The following is a 24,900-nucleotide window of genomic DNA, read 5'->3' as shown; positions in this document are numbered from 1 at the left end:
CCATGCCCTGCAGGTTGCTATATGCCAGAGTTTTGGTGTGAGCAGAGTTTTCTGTTCAGGCCAAGGTGAAGCATTTTATGAGGGAGTTCATCAACATCAGTGGGATATAATGGTAATTGTGCAGGAGCAGAATCAATGCAAAGACACCACAGTTTCAACTTACTGTCTCTAAAGAGTCTGTCATTTACAATTGAATATGACTTTGGCTGATCAAGTGGGTACCAGATTAAGATAAATGAGTAATAATACCCATTACCTCAAAAGATACACACATCTCATCTTTCAATTCAGTAAAAGTGCATGGATTTCTAATCATCAGCTCAAGAACACTTGTCAACAGCACCCAATCAAACATGAATACTGGAGGTGGAGTTTTGATTTGAAAGCAGTTTGCAGTTTTTAATGATGGCTCAAACATGTAAAATGCTATTTGAAATGATTACAGTGTCTGTTTGGTGAAGGACAGGTAATCATCAATGTCTACATTAAAACTATAGTGACTGAAGTCTGTCCCAGAAGATGTTCTGTGTCTTTCTCTATCACACTGTCTTTCCAAATATTCATTCTCAGAAATGATGGCCCATCATGATGGGTACCTTTTCAAGACTGACAGATTTGACTGCTTTACTCCAGGGTATATATTATAAATCGCAAGTGCTGGAAGAAAAAATAGGAGGGGAGCAATATAGAGAGAACAAGATGTTTCTTTGTCATTGTTGTTACGTTGTCTCAAGGACAGCCCAGAATACTGTGTCGCTTCAGTCTATTGTGTCATTGATCAATATTCAGTAATACTGATGGACTGCAATGCAACTAATGACCTCAAGCAAATGAGTGAATTCACTACACGCCTGGCACAAAAATGTATCCTCTTCAAAAAACACTGACAAAATCTATATGTTATGCTTCATCAGCTGGAATTTTGAACATGCTGAAAAATATTTGGAAGTCTTATTGAAAAAGCAAAAATTCAAGTAGAATACTTAATAATTTGGCTTCATTTTGAAAAAATACAGAGCAGCCACATGTTTCTGAAAAGTTTGGTGAAAATCAGTCACAATTTGGAATCCAAACCTACTTATTTAGATGCTGAAGTAAAGATTTATCTACATGAGCTTCCTATATTTGTCTTTTATTTACTTATTTATTTACCTGCTCATCATTTTCAATGACATTCAATTATTTGAGACCATATCTTTTTTTTAGATGAATAGAAACAGAAAGTCTGTATCTCCACCAGCACAATGACAGACCTCCACAAGCTACCTAAGATACTCAAGGGATATACCTGCTTTCTTGCTGGGGAAAAAAGGAACTTAAACATGTAATTTTCATTGGAATTTGTTTATCAAAAGTCAGAAGTTTCTGATGGGCAGAATGATTTTTTTTTTCCCCCCAGAAACCCAGCTAAGCTCCAACAGACCTCTGTCCACCAAACAGGTTTCCAGTTTGCTACACCTTGGCAACCAGTATGGAGAGCTGGGAGACCATCCAGTAGGTCTGCATGGCGGATCTCAGTATTGGTGGATCCCAGGGTGCCAGTAAAGGTAGGAAATGAACAGTTATTCCATTTAATATCCAATTCACTTTCTTTCACTCCTTAACCAGGCCAAAGTTCAATTTTAAAATCTTTGCCCTTTCAGAGAGCTCTGTTTGACTTGGGATTTGTTAGTTTTCTAAAGAATGGGTAAAGAAGACAAATAGGATCTAATCAAAAAGTGTCACCTGCCCCACTGAAAAGCTGAGAATATACTTTTTCTGCCTTCCAAAAAGGCTTAAGCCAGTCACTGGTTCAGAAATGTGAATGCTTAGATTCCTAGAAAGAAGGCTGAAGATGACTTGAAAGATCAACTCGTTCAGCTTCTGCTCAGGAAAGGATTTGCTCCCAAGATTTGCCTAGCCTGTTCTGTAAAACCTGCCCTGATAGAAATCCCCAGCTACTCTATTGTAGTCCTTGGCCAGCGTCACCATTAGGAAATTGTTGCCCATGCTGGAGCACATGCCACTGTGGTCCTGGGGATACCATGAGGGCAGGTATCATTACATGCTTGGGAGACTAATGGAAAACTCAAATTGGGTTCTTTAGCTAAAGGTGGTCAAGCTTAAGATGGTCATTACTCTAACCCTGCCAAAGTCATTTCAGGAGAGCAATGGTCACAGAGGAAATGGGTAAGGGGGAAGAATGCAGGAGAGAAAGTTCAGAGCTAGAGGATAACTGCAGTTTGTCACTGGTCCTGTGATTTGCTGGATAGCTGTCACCACTACCTATCTGGTATGTGAAGAAATGCACACACATCCCTAACATTGCAAAAATAAACGACAAGGCAGCTTTAATAGGAAACCAGTACTACCAACTCTAGCCAGCCAAAGCTCCCTTGGGGATGTCTAGTGGGGCTTGAAAATCAGTCTGAGGTTTGCTTGGTATTTAAAATACATTTTTAATTCTTGCTGATCCATCAAGCCTTTTGGCTTTGCTGACATTCCATAGTTTCAAGCTTTTCTCTGTGGTTAGGAACCTACAATAAAAATGAGAGCTCAGCTTTCATAAAATCTCTTTATTTCAGAAGGTGGTAGTAGAAGAAATATCCCTAAAGTGGAAGTATTCAAGCTATGAGGTTTGGACCTATGGTCAGGATGTGAGCTGCCACCTCTCAAGAGGCATCTCTTTCCCAGACCTGCTATTGCTTATATTACAAAATCTGACAAGATCACAACCCAGGGGTTTATGGCAACAACTCTTTTAATGAATCTACTGTCTACAACAAAAATGTAGCAAATATTGAAGGGCATGTGTTAATAGAAACTATGAATATTCAACAGAGCCATACGAGGAAGACAAACATAAAGAACCTTCTACTTGGCAGTTATCTATGCTGAGCTTTAAATTAGCCACACAGGACAAATGGATTTAGTGCTGTGCCATGTTATTTCATCTAGATTACTAAAAGATACACAATTAGGGCCATCAATCTACAGACCCAAATCCTACAAATATCAGCAAATTACATGCTATAAACTATGCAATTTTGAAAGCTAATGCTCTTTCTCTGGGTCTAATTCTCAGTGTTTCATATTTTTGCAATAACTACAGCATTGAACTACTCATAGGACAATTCTACTGAGAACTGAACGTTCCTCTAGAATAAAAACTTCGGAAGAATAAAGTTAATTTCCAAGGCTAGTATAAACAGATTGCATGCTACGGGTTATCTCCCTGGGGCCACTAAGGGAAACTAAGGTTTCAGATTTAAGAATTATCCCTGAAATACATAATTTAATAAAATAAAGAACTTCCTGGTAACGGCATTAGACTTTTACATCTCTTAACAAACACATCACATATCCAAAGAGAAATGATTTTTGGCACGAGAGATACACGATCTCATGAACCAACTGATTTCATCAATGGAAGACTCTTTCCTGCTGCGGGCTAATAAATCACTCCAGCCAGCAAGTGCCAGCCTTTTACAGTAAGAACTGGCTGAGGGTAACATGAACATCACGGAGATGCTATTACTTCTGCAGCTACAAGAAAGTGAAAACCCCAAGAGGACAAACACATACGAATATTATCAAAGTCACTACACCTTATTCTACCCTTGGTGTTAGAAATGTATTTGCACTGAAGTCACTGGGAAATTTTACAAATTATTTCTTCCAGTTTTATTCCTACTATGAAGATAAATATTCGTCTTTTCATTGAGATCTCTTTTGCAGTTTGTACTGGCCTAAACATCTTACATATACTGGTATAAAAAAATCTGAAGTAACTGAGTTGAGTAACACCAGTATAAAACTGCAAAAAGAAAATTGGAAACCATGTACTTTATTAACAGTGTCATACGCTAATATTCACATAACCCATTTTAGAAGTGTAGCAAATGGGACGGGATTGGATATTATACCAGCATTATACTAAAATTTCTGGATTTTTAAATACCATGTCCTCACTGGCTTTTTTATTTCCTTAGCCATATGGAAAACAGGCAGGCACAATTAACTATTTGTCAGAAAACAATCTATTAATTAACACCATTCTGTGCGAATGAGCTGAAAATCATGTTCTTTGCTTGCCAAAAAGCTTCCATTTCTGCCTCATGTTTATGCTCAGAACTAAACATAGCTACAGATACGCTACTTGACATAAATGACCAAGGGAAAAAAGAACAACTGCTGCCAAGGTTTTTTCAGAACCAGCAGCCAGCAAGATTTTCTAAAGATAGGTAGGGGGTCAGCAGGGCTTCACCTCCGCATCTCGTAAAATTCTTTACTGACAGATCTTTGATTAAACTGGGCAGAAATAGACTAAAGCCCAATTAAGACATTCATATTTGTGGCAGGGCTTGAAAGAGAAAAGAAAGTGGGGGGGGCGGGGAGAGAGTAAGTTACTGCGTTTTCTAGGCTTAACCTTAAAAATATAGGACCTGACTTCAATTATATTTATATCCGTTCAATTCTACTGACGTCAATGGATTTACTCCTAAATTATGCCAGATGGAAATCAGGCTAGCTATTACCACATTTTCATGCATATAACCAGAACCCCTTTAAAAACACCGTTTATTCAGACAGCATGCATCCTCAGATAACCCAGCTGAAATCAGAGGAAGAGACAATCAGTGATCGGGAATGCCAGAGGAGAACTGCAGAGCGATAGAAGGGGAAGGGAAAGAGGAGATCTGGAGCAAGCTTCCTTTGCTGTTATCCGCACGTGCACATAACCTTCATAACCTGCTGCTGAATCCTGGGCACTAAACAGATAACTTCTGGGGCTGGCACAAGACAACACGGTGGCTATTCGCTTTCCGAGTAGAAAAGCAATCTGTGATCTATGTTACCTCTGAGACCAGTATTCCCATATTTCATTTTTCAGCAGAGCAGCCTGCAGCGCTTTTGTTTCCAAAACTCTGAACCCCTTTGCAGGTCCACACAGGGCTACAGGTGCGTAACTGTTAGCAGTTAGTGGCTGGCTCCTCATAACGGTTTTACAGAATTGTTCACTTGCTTGGATGCGATCCTATAACCACAAGCCATTCCTTCTGCTTGTGCTTGCAAATATCTAAGCAGCTGTTTCAAGTTATTTGAAGGGGCTAGAGACTGAAGTTTTACTTGATGTGTCCAGGCTAATGGAAACTGATGATGTACGTGACCTTTGATGAGTGCAAAAAGCTCCTCTGTCCAATCTGAAGTGAAAGAAGACAGAGAAGCTAAAATTCCTCTCTTTGAGGTCTCCGTGCAGCTGTGAAGCATTAATCTTATGGGGTTATGAAAGGTTCAGAGAAGGCTAGTCTTATTCTTGCCAGTAGGGGATATTTCAACACCTTCTAGCCCACTCAACAATTTGTACACCTGTCTGGGCCCAACGGTCTCTGCAGCTCATCGGTGGGCTGCTCCTTCCACTGCCGCCTTCCCGCAGGCCCCCATAGCTCAGCTTCATCTCCCAATCTCTTCCAGTGCTGTCCCACTCTTCCCTTCTCCCAGGCTCTATTTGTTTTTCTGCACTTGTCCATTTGGCTTATGTCCCACAGGAACAAAAATCACAGCAGAGACACGTCTGATGTGTGGGTTCCATGCTTCCTCCTCCCTCTCTACCTTGTCTACTCAGATGGTTAGAGTTTGGAGCAGGGTCTGCTCCTATTGGTACTGTTTATGCTGCAGTCTCGCACCATGGCATTCCAGGTTTGGCTAGTCCCTAGGCCCTCTCATACTAACATAATTATTAATGTTATGCTATTAACCACAACAATCACCACCTGAATCAGTGCTGCTCTCTTCCTCATTTCAAACTCTTGCAACAACAAAGCAAGAACCCAACAGTAAGTCAGCTCGCCCTCAATAACCAGCTTTCCCAAAAACCACAAAAGCAGGGGACCTCAAGACAAAAACGACACATAAAACGTTCTCACCCTACCCTGTGCAGCTGCGCAATCCCTCTCCACGCTGCTCCTCTTCGCAATACCTCCAGCTTCTTCCATCTCTTCCAGTTGCCTTTGCCTTGCTAACTGCAGTTTGGGGCATGCAGATTTAAACCTCTGTTTTGAAATTTTATGTGGGAGAATGCTAATGTATTCTTTAACCCTATGATTCAGGGATCCAAAGAACATAGCAATATTAAGCATTTTTTAAGTGGAATGAACACATGTGTGTGTTTAAACCTAAAGTTTTAATGTATTCTCCCCCAAAGGGCCGTGCAGAAAGCCTCACAGGATGAGATGAGGCCAGAGACAACACCATAAAACACTTATTTTCATAATAATGTACAAGCTTTTCATTCCATAAACTAATAGGTAAGCTTCTATTTCCATAGCAGGCTTCTCCTCAAAGTGAACTTTTTAGAGCCATTTCCATAAACATCACTGACCTTTCCAGTATGAAGCACAAAAAAGCAGCTATATCCATACTACACATCGGCAGCCTACTCTGGCCAATGTCTGCAACTATTTTCAGCACAAGATTAACAAATGAATGTTTGCACAGCAGCATCTGCTCAGCAGAAATGTATAAATAAAGCAAGCCCCAATAATAACATGATGTGTTCACACAGATTCAGGAATCTTCACTGCGGCTAACAGTCGTTAGCGTCTAGAGATTAAAACTCAGGTGCTTCCTTCCAGCAGGGCTACTGTTACTGGAGAGCACCTGAAACTCGGGGAATCCAAATAACATCTGAGAAAACCTTTGGTAAGCCCATTTGTCTTCAACAGCAACGTCACTACCTTGGGAGCAGCAGGTCCAAACCCCCACACAGAGCCTCCTTCTGATGTACACCCAAAGAAACAGCCACTTGGGCTCCAGAGCCCCTTTTTGTACCCTGACTATTGAACAGATGCCCTGTACAAGCCGATACACCCTTCCAAAGGAGGGGGTGGAAATCCCTGTACTTAAAAAAAATGTGCCAGGGTATCCATCTAGATCTCCGAGATGGTCCTCAACAGTCTTGCAGTTGGAACTGGTAAGAATGGGTGTGCTTTTGCTGAAGTTGCTGGAGTTGCTGACAAGATGGCTTCATAACAGCGTGCCATCTAAGTGCTACCATTTTTTAGCAACTTCTTCTGACTCTTCTGATCCCTATCTCCAATAAGTTTAACTTCTATCGCTTGTTATACCTGTGACTCTACTGCTGCTGTCTGACTTTTCTGAAAAAAGACTAAGCTGTTAGAAGAGAAAAATACTTAATGTCACTATTAGACCAGAAAAAATGTGACTCCATGGGACATTTCAGCAAAAGCAGCTCTAAAATGGACTGCAGAGTTTTCCATGGATCCTATTGTGTGGTTATTACTAAACATGGTGTACCACATCTCTGTTGAAATTGCATTATTTCTGTGTGCTGTGCTAGTGCTGGAAAAAATCCAATGTCATTCCAACAGGTTCTGCCATGAGGTCAGGTGTGATACAACAGTACCTGTTTCTCTACCCCTATGGTATGTCTCACAGGATGAGTCTCCAATGCCTCATGTGGGTGTGAGGCCACTTCACTTCCTTCATGTCCACTGTCTCCAGGCCTTGGTAATGCTGCGTCCATGGGGATCTCTACCAGGAACGATGCAAGGATGGGGCAGTTTCTCATACAACTAGAGAACTTTGCTCTTCCAGAAGATCCTGTTTTGGATTCTTCTACCCACTGACCCCCCTTTTGTCACCCTGTCCCTTTCAGGCTGTTTTTCCTATCTCCCATCCAAAGTCTAAGGTGAACACCCAAGACTGCGCCTCTATGCAATTTGTGTTTTTCCATTTGATTTCACTAGATTTTCTGTTTGAAGCAGTAACAGTCCTTCAGCCTTATTGATCAGTTTTCATTGCACAAAGAAGAGGACATAAAACTGTGTGTGACCTGTAGAAATCACATTTATTCTGTCTCTATTTCTCTGTCCCCTGCAGCTGGTTGTTTAGGGCTTACATTAAAACTGGAAATGTTGCTTTCTTATGTAGTCATTGTGCAACTCTTCCTTCCTTTCCTAATCCTTCAAGTGAGGAGAACAGCCAGGAGAAGGATATTGTGCATGTTGGGATTTTTGTCCATCTCTCCATGGGGATGATTAGCAAAATACTGTCTCTCCCTAGATTTATAATTGTAAAATGAGATCAAAATCTGGCCTTTCAAGGGAAGTGTTACTTTTGGAAGGGATCAGAAACAGCTGCTTTCAAAATCAGTGATGCTGGCTGTTTGTGGTAGTTCAACAATTGGTCTAAGGAATTTTACTTGTGGGGACAGGAGTACTTTGCTGAAGTATTGCTAAAAAGGTATCTGCTAATCAAAAAAATATAGCAATGCTCCGAAGTTCCTTGCAATGCCATGATAATCATTAGATGGTAATCTCTGACAAGGTTAAATCTAATATTATTCAATGGCTGTTCCCCAAAGTAGGTTCCCTTTTGGTAGTAAAATCATTATCTTACTGTTTAAACATTCAGGCTTTCCTCTCTATTTCACAGTTCATAAAGCACCTTTATGGTACTGAGATTTTTTTTTCCTGAACAGACAGAAGACAGTTTGTTTTTCCTGCTTTGATTAAATCCTACATCCCACAAGCAGTGAACCTGTGATACTGCTCTACTGTTTTTAATTGTCTCCTTCTATTAAGATGCCAGCACTGTATGTCTTTCCTGCAGCCCCAGCGCGATTTTGCTACGTGCCTGGCATTAGCGCTGTCGGGTCTGAGGTTAATGTGTACACCGTACAACTCATTAGCTGCGCATTACTATCAGAGCCAAAAATCAACATGATTGATCCAACAATATGTTTGGGCTTGGGACCGAGACTCAAATGAGGTCTCACCAAAAGCAAAGGTCAGCAACTTGGCACAAATTTTGCTGTGCACAGAGGAAGCTTTTCTTCCAAACTATTCATCAGGGAAGGTACAAATGACAACTAATATGGGCCTCATTAAAAATGAGAAGAGGAAACCCCTTGGAGAGGGCAAGGAGGCTCCCTCGCTATCAATTTTTTTCCCCAGTCCTTTCCTAAAGCTTTTATTTACGTTACAGTAAAGACAATGTGGAACTTAAAGGTAGCTGTGGGGCTTGGGGTTTAGGAGACTCGTTAGACTAATTATCTTGATGCACACTATCAATTACTGTCCAGTTAAGCAGAGACTATAACTCTGCAGGCAGAAATAAATCTTCAGAACTGAAGGATCTGGGGGAAGGGAATAAAAGGATTTTTTTTATCAGCTCTATTATTTCTTTTAGTTAAAACTCCAGTGTCAAAACATTTCCCATCTTAAAATACCTAAAATAAAACAGACACTAGTTTAAGAGTGGGAGAGAGGAGAGGAACGATACAAGAAACTTTTTCAACCATGGATTTGTTCCAAGTACAGTTCTTACGAGGATTTCACTCGTAACTCAAGCACTCTTGCCACAGTCAGGCCCTAAAATCAGTACTTCAAAATATGCTATTGTACATATAGTATCATCATGTTCTTTCTTCCTCAGTAACCAAGGGTGTTGAAAATGCTATTGCTACAACAATTAGGCTGTACGAGAAATACTTCCCTGCAGTCTCCAGAGTTGCTGTGTTGCAATGTAATTGTCTAATGGCACATTTTTGTAAGGGCTGTCATGGTATTATGGGTATAATTTTATTTTTACAGGATACGATAATAAGGTAAAAGACTGGCATTAATAGCCTTAGGAACCTATTACATAAACAGAAGTTGAGGATTAAAATTGGACTGGATTTGTAGAGTCTGCATAGAGTAAATGTCTTGCCACGCTGAAAATTATAAAGCATATAACTTTTCCCTCTCCACTATTTTTTTTTAAACTCTCCTATTCTTCTAAAGGTCAATCCCTCTTTCCAACAGAGAACACAGCTTCTTCTCAAGGTATTTTTAGAAAATCTGTTTATTTTTCTCTGTTAACAGTTGTTTGGCAAAACAGGATACAAGGCATATATTGCTTCTGCTTGTACCAGCAGCGATACTCTGCTCTTCTGCAACACCCCTCAAACTTTAACCAGCTCGTGTGTCCTAAAAGCAAGAGACAATGCAACTCTGATTGCAAGTTGAGTGGGTGAGCAGGATGGGGCAACACTATGCAAAAAGATAGTGAAAAAACCCAAATGTTTTCCTCTAAATTGGGGCATTTTTACTAGGAATGGCTCCACTTTTGCCAGGAGTTTTCTCCATGGGGATCAGTTGAGGGTCCTGGGGGGAGAAAGGCTGCAGGGCAGAGAGAAGAGGGGGGTTTTATGGCCTATTCTGCTGCTTTCTAATCTATTTATTCATGCCATTAATCAAAAAGATGAAATGGGAGTATTGTTGTGCTAGGAAAAAAAAACCCCAATGGCTGGGGTGAGAGGAATTCATACTGGGGAGAGCCTGAAGGTCAACATGCCCCTGACGGGCCCCTCCATTCCCCTGAAGGTGATTTTGAGCTTCAGGAGACAAAAACAGCAAATGAGAACAAGGTAACTTTGAACAGAGAAAACGTAGCTCGACGGGAACTTAATGTTTGGAAAATCTGGGATTTTCTAAGATAGACAATCCTTTTCCTTTCAAACTGCTTACATGCAGCCAGTAAGCAGAAAACTGCAGACAAACAAGCAAACAGACACAGTGCAAGGGTGTAGCTCTTGCAAAACACTGTCTTTCTCAGCTCCCATCACATCACAGCTATGTGCAATCAGGGTAGATCAGCCCCGGGGATGTGAGAATAAATCTGTTTGTCCCATACAACTGAAGTGGGATCTAGGGGCCAGAGGGCAAGCTGGGTGTCTGCAGGGCTGCTTGAGTCAGCATGGTTGATGGGGGAGATGCTCAGGGCTTTGCTATTTCTCAGTCTGCATTTGCCTTGCTCTTTGTTTCAGCTGAGTTTGCCCCAAAGCATTGCCTTAATAGCAGCCTCTCCACCCTGGATAACCACTCCACAGCATCTCCAAATGCCTGGGATGAGCTCCACAGCTTCCCCAACCAACGTGCTGGTCTGCTTTCTCCCACCCTGCATCCCACAGCTGGGCAAGACCAGGCACTCCCTGCTGACACCCTACTTGCACCAGCAGAAGGAGGCAGAAACACATCGGGGCAGAAGGAGACCAGTTGTTTTGGCGCTTAAGTGCTTAAAATAATTGATAAGGGCACCCTCTGTTCCCCACTGACAGCATGGCTGGATATGGGTTCAGTAGAGGTCTCTGCTTCCCTATGCAACATATTTTTTATTAAGGAGAGGCTTATGTTGCATTTAAATCACATTTGAAAACCAAGGAGCATCACTGTCTCCAATTCTTTCACTGTCTTTCTTGCAATATTTACTGTCAGAGGCTGAGAGAAGAAAGGAGGCCTTTCACCTGCTTCTGAAGGAAGGGGATCAAAGCCTTCCTTCACATCATACCTGTATTTTTCCTGCCTTTTTTTCCAACGGAACTTGACTGCAAATATGTTCAAACACAGGCTTTCAAACCTGCGAAGCCCCAAAAGGTGAGCTGACTTGTGCCAAAAGGCACACGCGCGAGGGGAGGTGGACCCTTTTGGACAGATCCAACTGCAGCTGCCAAGGCAAAAGATGGAGAGGTCCAGCATCCTGAAAATTTAGCAAGATCTAGGAAGAAAATCCCTCATCTACCAAAATCTAGAAAGTCCTTTGTCCAGCAAAATCCAGCGCAGCGCAGCCAAGCAGCAGTTCAGCTTTGGGTTACGTAGAAGAAAGAGTTAAGCATCCATGCCGCGGCAGCTGCGCCATGCAGAGTGGCCGGTGCTCAGGACCATGCCAAGACGTGCTCCCACAGCCACCACCCCGCCACGCTGGAGGAACCAAGAGAAACAGCTCCCACACCCCGGGGAGGCAGCGAACCCCCCCTGTTTCCTTTCAGCATCCTCTCCTCCTTCCAAGCTACAGCCCATCATTTCCCCTCTCAAACCCTGCCCCGGGTTTGTCGGTGGGACATCTGCAGAGGTCCCTCTCTCGGCAGACCCACAGGCCACCACGTGGATCCCACCTGTGCTCCGTGTCCCCCCCTGCCCGCACAGACACAGCTGCCAGAGCAGGAGTCACGTCTCCAGGCTCACAATTCCTCCTGACGCAGGAAGGGAGAAGTTAAATAAAACTTTATGGCGGGATGACATTAAAAGGAACTTTCTCGTTGTTCCTAGGGTTCATAGGAACACCGACAGCAATATGCTGTATTTTATGGAAAAACTTAAGTCATTTTTTAGGACTGTTAGATCAAAACTGAGGGAGAGCGGGCAGGGTGTGATTACCTCTGCTGAGATCCAGCCAGAACTAATGCAACCTTTGTGGGAAGGGCGAGGGGATGTGCAGGGCCCCAGTTTACACTTCAGCTCAATTTCTGCAAGAATAATTTAACACCTGAAAGCTACCACAGGCACAACAGGGCTCACTCACTATTTAACTGTGCTCCCTAATTATCTGATAGAGGGGGTTTTCTTCACTATAACTACCAAACTGTACTGCAGAAGTATAGACTTTCAAGCTCAGGTCCTTCATACCTTCCATTTGCCATCATATTCCTATAATTTTTCATAATTTATTTAAACTTATTCTTCTTTCCAATCCCCTTGTACTGAGCACTTCTGCCTTAGATTTATCACTTGCTCAGCTCTCATTGGCACGGGAAGAAATAGCACGTGTGTTATGGATAAAGACTGGCAAAGTCTTTAAAACAGTATGGTGAATGAAATGGCTGTTTTCAGCCTGAGTTTTCCTTAATATATCCATTTACTGAATGCACCTCAAGCAACAAGAGAATGATGTTACTGCTGATAAAAGTGGCCTGTGGAGGAACCTCGCTGAAGCTGGGAGAGGAAATTACTCTTCATGCTATTTCAGGTTTACGTCTTTCCTAAGAACAGGCTGATCGTTATCCCAGATAATGAAGACTGTTAATGTAATTAAGCGCTCTGTTGTGGTGTTTTACAAAGCAAACAAATAAGTTCCGGAATTAATAAGCTGCAAGGTTAAGTGACACAGGGCAAAAGCAGGACTCTTCATATGGATATAAGTGCTCCATAGCAAGCAATTAGCTGGGATTTAAAAGTACAATTTCTAATTTAGGACACATGGAAGATTTTCCGATTTGAGGTATGTGTAATCTCCAAAAGGCCAGATCAATTTTAAGATTATGACCAGCTGTATATTACCAATATCAGGTCCTTCTCTAACAACTCAAAACAGGAGGCCAGGACCAAATTGCCTTGCTGTTCTTCCTGGGCATTATAGATGGGTAGTATCTCCAAACATGCCTAGATAATTAGTAAAGAAAACAGAGACTGAAAGAAAAGAACAAAAAAAACCCTGTAGAGACTAGAAATTGCAAAGGAGACCACACTACAGGAATGTCATTTCCTTGCAAAGAAATTAGGCATTTGAGTAATTGTTTTCTTAGCAAACGCCCATGCTTCTAGCAGGTTATTTATCTGGTTAAACCATACGCTGATTTGCACTGGGGGTTAAGACACAGTACAACGCAAAACTCACTGCAGTTTCAGCCTAAACACACATAGGTACTTTCCAGGGCCAGAACACAGACCTGGGGATTAGTACAACCTGACTTTTATGCCTGAGCGTGCCGCTGGTTCAGACCGCCGAGGCAGCTAGCCCAGAGGAAGAGTTATACACTGCCTAACCAAGGCAGCCCTGGTTCCCAGTCCCTGCCCCTCTGCCACAGGCTCTCACTACTTCTCTTGCACTGGGATTTGCATTTGTCATAAAACCTGCAGAAAGCTAATGCTACCCCACCAAAAGTAATGACTTTTCTACCATCGTAACTATCTGATCTGGCTCAGGGTCAGACAAGCGCTGCCACCACCATGACGGAAGAGCTGGAAGAGTTAACGGGGACGGTGGCAGCCCCAGCCACGGACATGGCCGTGCCAGGGTTTTTAAAATGCTGCCTAGCAGCTGCTGTGCCTCACAGGGAGCTGGTTAAAATCAGATATTCACAATGTTAAATAAAGGCAAAATGTTTTAACTACGTGATGGACTGGTGATTTTCTCGTGCAAAGACATTTTAAGCTCACTTTTACAATTTGGAAATTATATAAAATTTTAAGACTGAAGCTTCTCTCCCGTTCTTTGAAAACTCATTTATCTGTGATGAGAATAACAACGTGGCTCTGTTGCTGCCTACTTGTTTTGCTAACATACTTCCAAAGGAAATGGTAAAACAGAAACGATTTCATTTCATACTGGGGAAAAAAAACCCCTCAAATACGCTCTCATGTCATTTGCCTAAATCTTGTTTAGACAGCTTGCACGGCTCACAATCTTACTGTTATCACTCCCTCCTCTGAATTAGAGTGCGAGCAGGAAGATAAATATAATACTGCAATATACGGCTCGATACCGAAGAAGATCACTCTGCTGTGACACGCCTCGCACTTCAGCTCTAACACAATGATACAGTTATCTAAGGTTTGAGGAGACGGAACAGCCTGTAATATATTAACACACTCTTCATTTCAGAGATAGTGTCAGGAGCTGAAAAACAACTCCAATTCACTGTGCCGCTTTGGTTACTTCCCCTCCGATATCCGGTGTTTTCTCCCCTCTGATCCCCACACCAGAGCTGTGGGAGCAGCAACACTTGCCCTGCGTAGGCAGAGCACCATGAACAGGAACCAAGCGCTGGGGTTCAGATCTAGTGAGAAAAGCCCATGAGGGCACTTTTTCTGCAGCTTCGAACATTAACGTTCTAAAAGACAACTTGCAGCAACTCCTATTGTTAAGTTACTCAAAGGAGCCTTGAGAACATTTTCAGAAATGCGTGTAAGACATTTGATGTCCAGAAAGGAGAATGGTCTCTGGCTGCAGAAGCGCTTTTTCTTTCCTCCCAGCCTACATTTCAAGTGTCACTGGCACAGAGAGGACAGGGAGAGACGCAGAGCTCAGGGTTTCATCTAGGCTGCTTTTTTTAACTGACCCAGCTACAAGCCTGGCGCCTGGCTACAGCTTCAGCTTCCCCTGAAACCAGTCGTGCTTTTGCTTGTGTGGCCGACTGCTGAATTGGCAAAAGCTACCTTTGCAAAACCTTTTGCCAGAACACCTTTCTGTGTTTGCATTAAAGAGGCAAAAATGTAGATAAAGCGTTTGCCAACGGTATCTTGGTCTATTGGAACAGACGTTACAAAGTGATAAAACAAACTACCATTTCCTCAGTGTTTTAGCTCTCCAGTGCAAGAGCCAAATCTGCTCCTCACGAAGGAACTCAATGGTAGGTGCATAAGCGTGAGGAGAAAAGCAGTGATGCCTCTTTCAGCTCCTCTATAAGCCACAGGATGTGCAGAACTATAAAAAGTGGGGAAAAAGAGAGGCGGAAAAGACATTTCTACAAGGTTTGAAAGGATTCCTGGACAGAAGAGGAGCAATTAACACACACATGGAAAAGCTCCTCAGTTAGGATGACATTACTAACTTCTTTTTTTGTCTTTGGTCACTAAAAGTATCTTTACAGAGAGCATTATAAAAAAGTAAAGACCTGGAAAGATTAAAACCCACATGTAGCTGTTCCCTCCTGCTTAGCACGCTTGTTAATCCCACAGGTCTTGCCGAAGTGAAAAGACAAATACAAGAAAGAAAAGGTGACGGGGAGCACACACACTTCATTACAAACCGGTACTTGACATTTCTCTCAGTTACAGAAAAGTTTTAGGACGCCGGTGACTAATATAACTCCCTAATCCTTGGCCGGCTTCAGAAACCCTTGCCATAAGGTCAAGGTCAGGACAAGGTTAGTGCCTTAATGAAAGAGGGAATATGGCATCTTTAATGATTGCTTCTGGCTGTTTTTATCCTTACCTATAATAATGCCACAGCAAGTGTTTGCTTTCTTAAAGTGATGCAGAGCTCTTTGCTTTACCTGCTGATGGACCCTCACTGCCCACCCCGGGGCACAGCCAGGGACCAGATGGTGGACCTGCAAGGTGGGTGTTTCGTGCTGAAGACCACAAATTTAGGGATGTCTTCACAGGGAAGTTCAGTGAAGGTGGAAAAATCCTGTTAGCATGCAATTGCATAGTACCTTAGATAACCTACTATTTATTTTAATGTTACCCACCTGAGGGAGGCTCCGCTAATGAATCTATTTTTGAGGTACCATAAAGGTTGAAGTTTAGAGCTAAGTTTAGAGCAGAGACATATAAAAAATGTCAAACCAGGAAATAGCTTAATGAAAGCAGAGAGTAATCACAGCAAATTACAGTGAAATTTCTATGGGATTACATTTTGCATTCCCCAAACAAGCAGAGGAATTCATCTCACTTAGCGTCGTTCCATTTTGCTGAGAATTCACTGTAAGGATATGCTATGTAAGTAACATAATGCGATGCCATAAAAGCTGTCTTAAAAGTTACAGTCTAAGATGCTTTTCAAAACGGAGTTCAGATTTCTTCCCACTGCAGTCTATGGAAAAATAGCAAGATATGCCACAAAGTATCACAGAGAAGAAAATTAATGGTAATATTAGGAGGAATACAAGGCACATGTTTTACTTTGTGGCTACTAATAATGAGGTCCCTTTCTAAACTCCAACGTTTAGAAAGCAACCAGCAGTGGATGTGGTAGGGAAGTTCACCCCAGGAGAAGAAAGCTGGTATTCCTGGGGTGCTTCCAAGAATCACTGCAGAATTTAATATCTCTCCCCACTGGCAAAGCCAGGTTTGCATCTAGGAAATGCCCTGTGGTCAGCACCTGAACTAGCTGCCTTGAACACCTCCTCTGAAACAGTGTATATACAATTTGCATGTATATGTACAGTATACATACCTTGCTCTCCCACCCTGCAGGTTATCTTTCTTTCACCCAGGCTTTACAGCCCACAGTCCAGTAACAAATAAAAGCAATTTCACATTGCTTTTTACCATATGTAGTGATTTTCTCTGCTTTTCAACAGGTCTCCAACATGAGAAGGAGCTGGGAACTTTTGACCTCACTCCATTACTATTGCACAGCTCTGGATGGTTAGTTTAGTGGAAAAAACATGTTGACTTTTGGGTAACAATGTCGTTGCAAATCTCTCAAACCTAATTCTTGATGACAGCCACTGGAAATACACTGGAACGTGCAGAGCCACAGCTTTGCCCTATTAAAGGCAACACAAGTTTCACCACTAAATTCAGCAGAACCTTGAACTGGTGCATAATGAGTAACATGAAATAAGATCTCAGTCCATAAGGCAAAAAAAAGAGGAGAAAGAAGCATGTGAATGGGATACTGTGTATTAACTGTAAGGAGAGGAAATTCATAAACTAGAAGCGTGCCATGTGTCCGCTTTAAAATGACCTGTGAATATTTTACATATAAGGTCTATATGATCTGCTACAGACCAGTTACCCTTTCAGAGGAGAGGATTTTGCAACAGAAAAAGCCTCTTATATTCGGCTTTTCATAGGTTTATAGAAACGGATACAAAAGGGAAAACAAGATTAAAGACCCCATGGCTGTACAGTTTAACACTGTTAAAATTTACTTACCAATGCTTTGGTGTTTTAACCCCAAATTATTCCCCAAATTTTTACATTTTCTACAGCACTAAGCCACAGAATTGTGCTGTCCTCCCCACTCTGCAGGCTTGGAACGAGGGACAGGAAAACATACAAAATCTGCCTAAAAGGTTTTGCAATTTTGCCTTGCTACAAGTGGTGTGGACTGACCCACGTTTTGCTAAAAATTAATGGTGAGTCTTCTTAAAGGATGCTAGATAGAAATATGGCACCTGCACCTGTCGCTGCCATATTTTCATCTACAAAATCCCAGACAGAGCTAAAACGTACAGTATTTTTTTCAGGGCAATTGCAGTCAGCTTTCCACACCTGTGCTGGATGCATAGGTTGAAAGGGCAGTGTGTACATAGTGGCCATTTTTCCATGCACCCCAGCTGGAGAGGCAGAGATGCTCTGAACGGCCGCCCAGGCAATATCGGGATGGGAAGTATTTCTAGGCACAATCCTAATGCTGTTACCATAGCAAATCCACACTTATCAGTTGGTACAGTGCCTAAAACAAATTCTGAGACTACTGATTTAAAACCAGATCATCTCATACTGATACCATCCCTGTGCATTCATGGGTTGGCTTTCCACAGGTCGATAGATCCCAAACTACTTTCAAACTGAACACCAGCTTTCCCCGGTGGCATAAAATATTTCGAGACTCAAACTGTGCAAGACACGGGGTAAGAGTTGCAATTGCAAGCTTGGCCTTCTACGAAGATCAGCTCAAACACAGGGTTACAATTAAAGAACAAGCTCCCAGGCGCAGCAGGGACACCACCTTGTGCTCCAGACCATGCCCAGCTCCTGTGGCCAGGCACAGCGGAGGGGTGGACCGTGGACCAAGCAACTGGTTACTTCCCAGGCTAGGAGTAGGAAGGTGACATCTCATACACGTGACCAGGAGACATAACAGCAGGGGAGCTCAAGGCTGGTGTCAGTTTTTGTGACTCATGTCCCATACCTAAATTTGACAGATCAAGAGACTTCTGATCTCCCAGGAAAGTCTCTGCTAATTGTCATACAGAAACAAAGACTCAGGGGACCTTCTAGTTTTTGGGATTTTTTTAAAGCACAAAAATTGGCACATTAAGAAAAGAAAGGTCTTCATGGAAAACTAAATCAAAGCCCAGTACCTCATTTAGCCTCTCTACTTCCAGACAAGGCTGAATTCAGGAACAGAGATCAAGCGAGAAAGAGAGAGCTTAGAAATGAAAATAAGAATGTTTTCATTACCTTTTCTGCAAGCCAGCCTAGATGCCTAATCTCTCGACTTCCAGCAATCCCTGTTTTACCCAGCTGGTCTCTGACCTCTGCAATCACCCTGGGGATGAGCTCATTGACACTGGAGTGGATGGCATTGAACCAGGCCTGGGCTGTAGCCGAATCCTTACTCCTGAGCACCACGGTGTGCTTGGCATCAGGTGAATGAACTTCAATAAGTCTAGAAAAACGGGGGGGGAAAAACATTATGTTCACTCAGATATCGTTAGGCAGCTAAATTTATTACCTTGCTTAGTATTAGCAATGAGTTGAAAAGAAGGATACTAATATCAAGACCTTGCACTAAAAACTTACCTTTACAACACCTGAATAGAGTAGGATCATCTTAACTGAAGCCAGGTCTATACTAGCATTACAGTAAAATCCTTGAGAAGGGTTTGCCAACTCCACATCTAGCATGTCAATAGGAGTTTCAAATATAAAGGCAAGAGGAGCATTCACCCATTAACATTCACCGACATGGTAACCACCCAGCACTGCATGGGAGGTGACTGCAGAGAAGCCAGGGATAAGCTGCTGCCTTCTTCATCTGGATATCACAGCACACCCAGAGTTTCTCAGTGTGTTTATTTTACATATACAGAGCTAAATGAAAACCACTCTCATCCCAAGTTTTCTTAGTTTTCTTAGGATTGCGCTGTGGTTTCAGTGACACCACTAAGCATCAACCAGAAGCCTAGCATAATTGGCCTTCTCCCGGAGTTACCAATGTCCTCAGTGCTTCATTTAGATCCTGCTAACAGTGGCAGCAAGAAAGTGCTAACCGCAACCATATGATTGCTGCTGGCAGCCATCTTCTGCAGTGTTCCAAACTCCTGTGGAGAGAGATGGTTTTTTCCCCAAAAACACGCTTACTAGACCATCCTGCGGGCTTCCACCCAACCACTGTGGTTTGAAAAGCACAGGCAAACACAGTTTCCAGGAAAATTAATCCTGTCCATCGTGGTTATGGGACCTGTGCCAACACCTTTGCTAACAACAACAACAACAAAAATGCTTTGAGAGGCAGCTGCAGCTATTTCAGCTCTGTTCTCAGTGAAGTTATTAGTTATTAGTGGGGCTTTGTGTGCTCTTTATAGCTTTGTGGGCCACTTTTACTTGAACATTTGTTAAATAACCCACTAAGTAATAGCCTGGTTTATCTTTACGTAGTGAGTTTAAAACCAATGGGTCATTGCCCATCACTCAACTCCATATCACATTTGTGCTTTTTCATTATACACATACAGTGACTGCCCCTGAACATTACCCACGCAAATTCAACTTGGGATCTGAGCCTAAGCACGTCCTTCTGTCCTCTGTATTGCTGCCCAATCTTTGGGACACACGACGACTCCTTTCTGTAGCAGAAAAGTAATTAGTTCAGTGGAATTTATTCAGGTTGAGGTTCAAGACAGTACTGTAATGCAAATATTTGTTATGCAATTACAAAATCCTGCAATTTAGAGCTTAACTAACAATTAAGGGGTTTTAATTAATTGGTTAAACCAGATCAGAATCCAGAACAGAGAGCGACTCGATCTGTGCGGCTCTCTGGGGCTGGGAGAGTGAGGACCGCTGGTCTCGTGTTTGTCCGTTTTGGGAAGGGGAGGTCTCCACGTAGACACTGCTCCAAACATAGAAAAGGTCATGATTTTCCAAACTCAGCAGCTGAACGGTTCAGGGTCCTAAATCACTGTTTGGATAGCTTAAAAAGTGGGTTGATTTTTCAGAAAGCGCTGAGCCAAGACAGTAATGCATGTTTCCTCGGTAAAGCTGCTGGAGCTCAGCACTGTCTGAAAATAAAGGCTCTTATTTAGCTGCCCCAGGATGCACCGAGGATTCAACCTCAGGTACCGAAAGGAAAATTCCTTGTCAGATGATGCAGGTCTGGTGAATAAGAAAACTATGTTTGTAGATAGGCATGTTCCCAATCACACTCTGATTTTTTCTGAACTGCCAGAAAAAGCTGTCTGCCCCACGGTTATGTTATATACATTTGTGTCCGATGGTCATTACAGTCATGCACAGCTACCACACCCCGGTCTGTCTTTCCATTGGAAACACTGCTCTCCCACTGCCATATGAACTTGAGTTTGAACTTGTTCTTGTAGGCAGCTATCAATGGAAACAAACCATACAGGCTTGGTTTTTCAAAGTACATTGTAGTAAACGGTGAAACATTGCTTATTACTTACAGAGAACTTTTTGGCATGAGATCTCATGGCGTTTTACAGATGAGGTCAGTGACAGCATCCCCATTTCGCCACCCAAAAAGTGGAAAGGTGCATAACCCAGATGAGGCGGGGAACAAGCCAGGAGCAGCACTCAGTATTTTCTGCACTCTAACTCTGATTTTAAGACTTCTTTTAAAAAGAAAAAATATTTGGACAGCACAGCAGTATTGTGCTGTTTTTGAAAAATGTTAATGCACAATATGGATTGTCTGAAACAATGCTCTTTACAAAGCCTGTGGTTTCTATAAGGGAACTCCCACCTCCAAAGTCACCGTGTATTGTGCGGTAAACAAAGCACTGAACAAGGACTATAAAGACACAGAAGAATGTGCTGCTTTTTCAGTTGCAAAGGAACAGCAGCAAACTTGTGTCACTTCTTTTTAAGTTAGAGTCGTAGCAGGCTTTGGTTTAAAAACAAATTATCTAGAACTGAAAGAGTTTCCAAATGGCAACTTGCTTTCCTCCAATTTAGAATACACTTAAATGCTTACTTAAAGCAAGTGGATTAACATACAAACAAGTATTTTGCTACTTGGGCCTTCATCAAAGTGTATTTATTTCCCTTGATGGTGGCTATTTAAGTATTTCTACAAGACTTCTGTCCCCTAAAATAATGAACATTTAGTTAGCTCTTAAGAATTCTGTTTAAGGGGTTCTAAACGATGGATATTCTAATATACACACGTTCTACTGTTATATCAATGTATGTATTCTAGTATACATATGCACATACACATACTGAGCCACGCTTGCAAAAATACTCTTAAAATATCATCCCTCAGTGACTTCTAATGGGGCTATTTTGGAGACTGCTTGTCAGTCATCAAAGTTTGATGGTGATGCACTAACAACTGCAGAAAGTCTACCTCGTTCCGTGCGCTGAGTGACAGGAAGATTGGACAACTGCTACGCTTCTCAAAAGTGAGTTCAAAATGGGAATAAATGCTGCATTGACAGCCCTGAAACTGAATCCTTTCATCCACCGCGCTGGTCCAGCCCGACAAATACATCTGCAAGCATCGTTCCTGTGCAAGCTGCTAGGCAGAGTACCTTTTTTATTCATACCATAAGGACAAAAGTTTAAATCTTCAACTGCCTGAGCTCTGCTACTGGCTATTTGCTATCAGATCTGGGCACTAAACTATCTTTAAGAAACTGGGCTTACAGATTTCTGCTCAAAATCCAGGACTCCCATCTCTGTAGTCAGTTGGGATGGAGATACTAACAGAAACTTACAATCTTCCCAGAAAGCCATGGGCTCTGACCGCAAGCGGATGTGGAAAGCGCCATGTCCCTGTAAACTCCCCTTTTCTGTCTTTCAGCCTACGCTGCTTTGATTCATCAGTCCATTTGGATGATGTTTTTTGTATAACAGCTGACTGATGGCATTTCCATATTTTTTGAAAAGCAAAAAAATACCATTGACCTTAGTAAACTCCAACACTAAAGCACTAAAATGTTTCCAGCAGTCCAGCCGTTGTAACTTTGATTTGTTCCTTGGCTAAACTGACCACCGCTTACTGACTTCTGTTTATCTGCAGTTCAGTGATAAAGTTCCCTTAATTCTCCACTGAATTGAAATATTTAGGGCAATGCCACAGCTGTGTTTATTCTCACACTCCACCACAGTTATGTAAATACTGCATATGGAGCTGTTTCTGATAAAGCCCATACCAACCCAAAGGAATTCTATGTTAGCTCTAGATGGCTGCCAAGATGCGCGGCATCTCTCCAGCTTGGCAATGCATATGAATGATATCACATTTTCTCAGAGATCATTTGGCAAACCTTATAATAAAAGAGTAATTTTCTCTCTCCTTCTCAAAGAGTCCCACTGAGCCGAGGAGTGTTTCCAGCATCCCCTTCTCCACCCACAGAACATGGGGGTGACACAAGACCCGACGCCTCCAAATGCTGTAACCTTGCACCTAAGAGGCCAAAACTCCCTCCCTTGCTGCATCATCCAGAGCTTTTACTTTACAGAGGATCAGAAGAAGCTGAAAGCAAATGTTTGATAGACCAGACTCATTCCACACTTGATAAGGGCTCTTTCTGTAGGAGTGTTCATTATCTAAGAAATACCTTTTATCAAATCTCTTGAAAGCACTTCTCCCACCAGCATTGGCTCAGGACCAAATCAGGCACTGATTTACACTTTGTGCCTTTTCGTGGGTCAGATTATGTATTCAGTGACTGATTAAAGTGTGGAGTAAATCCCTTGAAGTTAATGATAAGCTGGAGCCAGAGTTATTCAAATCCATCATGCTACTTTGATTTTGCACTGGCATAGCCAGGAACAAAACACTCTGCCACTGACTCTGCAAACTTAAAAAGGGGGCGAGGGCCAAACTGCTCACTGCATCTCCTCCATCATTGTCTGCACATGAAACTGTGGTAAGTAATTTTGTTGATTTCTGAGTGTACAAATATGGGAGGCTTTCCAGCATAAGGGGGGATTTAGAGGAACACAATCAGAGATGATATTTAAATAGTTGCAAGTTTTGTTATAAAACAAACAAACAAAAAAAACTGTTAAGGTTCTTTTTCAATTCTACATGCAGCATCAGGAGATGAACCAGGAATAAAATACATTAACATTAAGCAATGGAAACTTTGGGTTTAATCTGCAAGGAAAATATTCCATAGACAGACTGTTAGGCTTGCAACGAATTCCCCAGCATACACTGAAGAAACATCTTAATTTGATGCACCTAAACGGAGGTGAAAGCAATTTTAACAAGCAAGTGCTATTTAGTAATCAAATGGAATTTTTCTGTGTGAAAGTCTCTTGGTCCCCTCACCGTCACAAGGGTACCTGCTGTATTAACAGTTACTTGCTGACTTTCAACTTACAGTGGTAAAAATGATGTAGTTACTCGTTTCTTGGGAGCTGGACTAGACTGATGTCCAAACAGAGGTGTATATATCACTAACGAGCTGTCCCAGTTGATTTCATTTCTATTTGCTGCCAGCTGGTTTTTAATAAAAGGGATATCAGCGGAGCTGCACCGCATGCAAGTAAGGAAAGGATTTGGTTCATGCAACGGACTTGCTCACACCGCTGTGTGCCGATGCCGCCCGATCTGCAGAGCACATCACACGCTCCCTTCTCTACTCAGAACAGCTACCAAAAGTCATTTAATAGTTTTTAAATGTCTATGGATGTTAAGGAGCAGAACTCTTTCCCTGCGTTGCCCAAAAGACCTCTTATCTTTTTCTTTCTTGAATTTTTATTTTATATTCTGGCTGTAATAGTGCTGAATATTGCTAACACAGGAATACACAGTCCAGCCTTCTTCACAGTGGATTCAGCACCAAACAATGGCAAAAGTGCTGTCTCAAGAAGCAGTGGGGTCAGTTACTTGGGAAAAAAAAAATATTTCAGAGGCATGGTAGGAATTTGATTTAAACTGTAAAAGATGCTGCCTGAAACTTTAAGACCAGAAGATGTTGTGATTGGTGCAGTCAATACATTGACCACAGCTCCCTGAAGCACCTCTTTCACAGCAAGAGGGACAGTGTATTAATGCTAGGGAAAAAAAAATTGTTTCGGCCACAAAAGCTGCACCTCTAGCAAAGCCACAGCCAACCTCAAAGCACCTTCTGCAGCAAAGCAAACCTTCTGCAGCTGGAGCCACGTCTAGGCTAAGCAAAGAGCACCTGACTGTAGCTGGTAATAGTGGTAAATGACCCCTTCAGATTGAGATGAGGGTGGATAGTCTCACGCTGCTGCATAAATAAGAGATCATGAGCTTGGAGAAGAATTAGATGTCTTCTGAGAAAAAGCACTACTGTCGCTGTTGCTGGTAGGCAGTGCTCTAGTAGGACCCAGGGGAAAGAAGGGGACATGATCCACAAGCATGGACGAAAACTAATAGGGAAATGGGACAAATGAGTAGGGCTGCTGATAGATTGGCTCTGTCTTGAGGATGAATTGTCATGGGAGAAAGTCT

General features: G+C 42.3%; 1 protein-coding gene across 1 annotated transcript in view; it reads right to left on the bottom strand.

The window, feature by feature from the left end:
• Nucleotides 1-24,900, bottom strand: part of SNTB1 (syntrophin beta 1) — a 116,623-nt gene that overhangs the window by 22,756 nt on the left and 68,967 nt on the right. The window contains exon 3 of the mRNA XM_072851164.1: nucleotides 18,684-18,891. Within this exon, the coding sequence (XP_072707265.1) occupies nucleotides 18,684-18,891 (208 nt within the window). The remainder of the gene's footprint in view (nucleotides 1-18,683; nucleotides 18,892-24,900) is intronic.

This window comes from Ciconia boyciana, chromosome 2 (genome assembly GCF_034638445.1).
Source record: "Ciconia boyciana chromosome 2, ASM3463844v1, whole genome shotgun sequence".
NCBI classification, from domain to species: Eukaryota; Metazoa; Chordata; class Aves; order Ciconiiformes; family Ciconiidae; genus Ciconia; species Ciconia boyciana.
The sequence above is the reverse complement of the archived record's forward strand: the minus strand, read 5'-3'. Positions and strand labels throughout refer to the sequence as shown.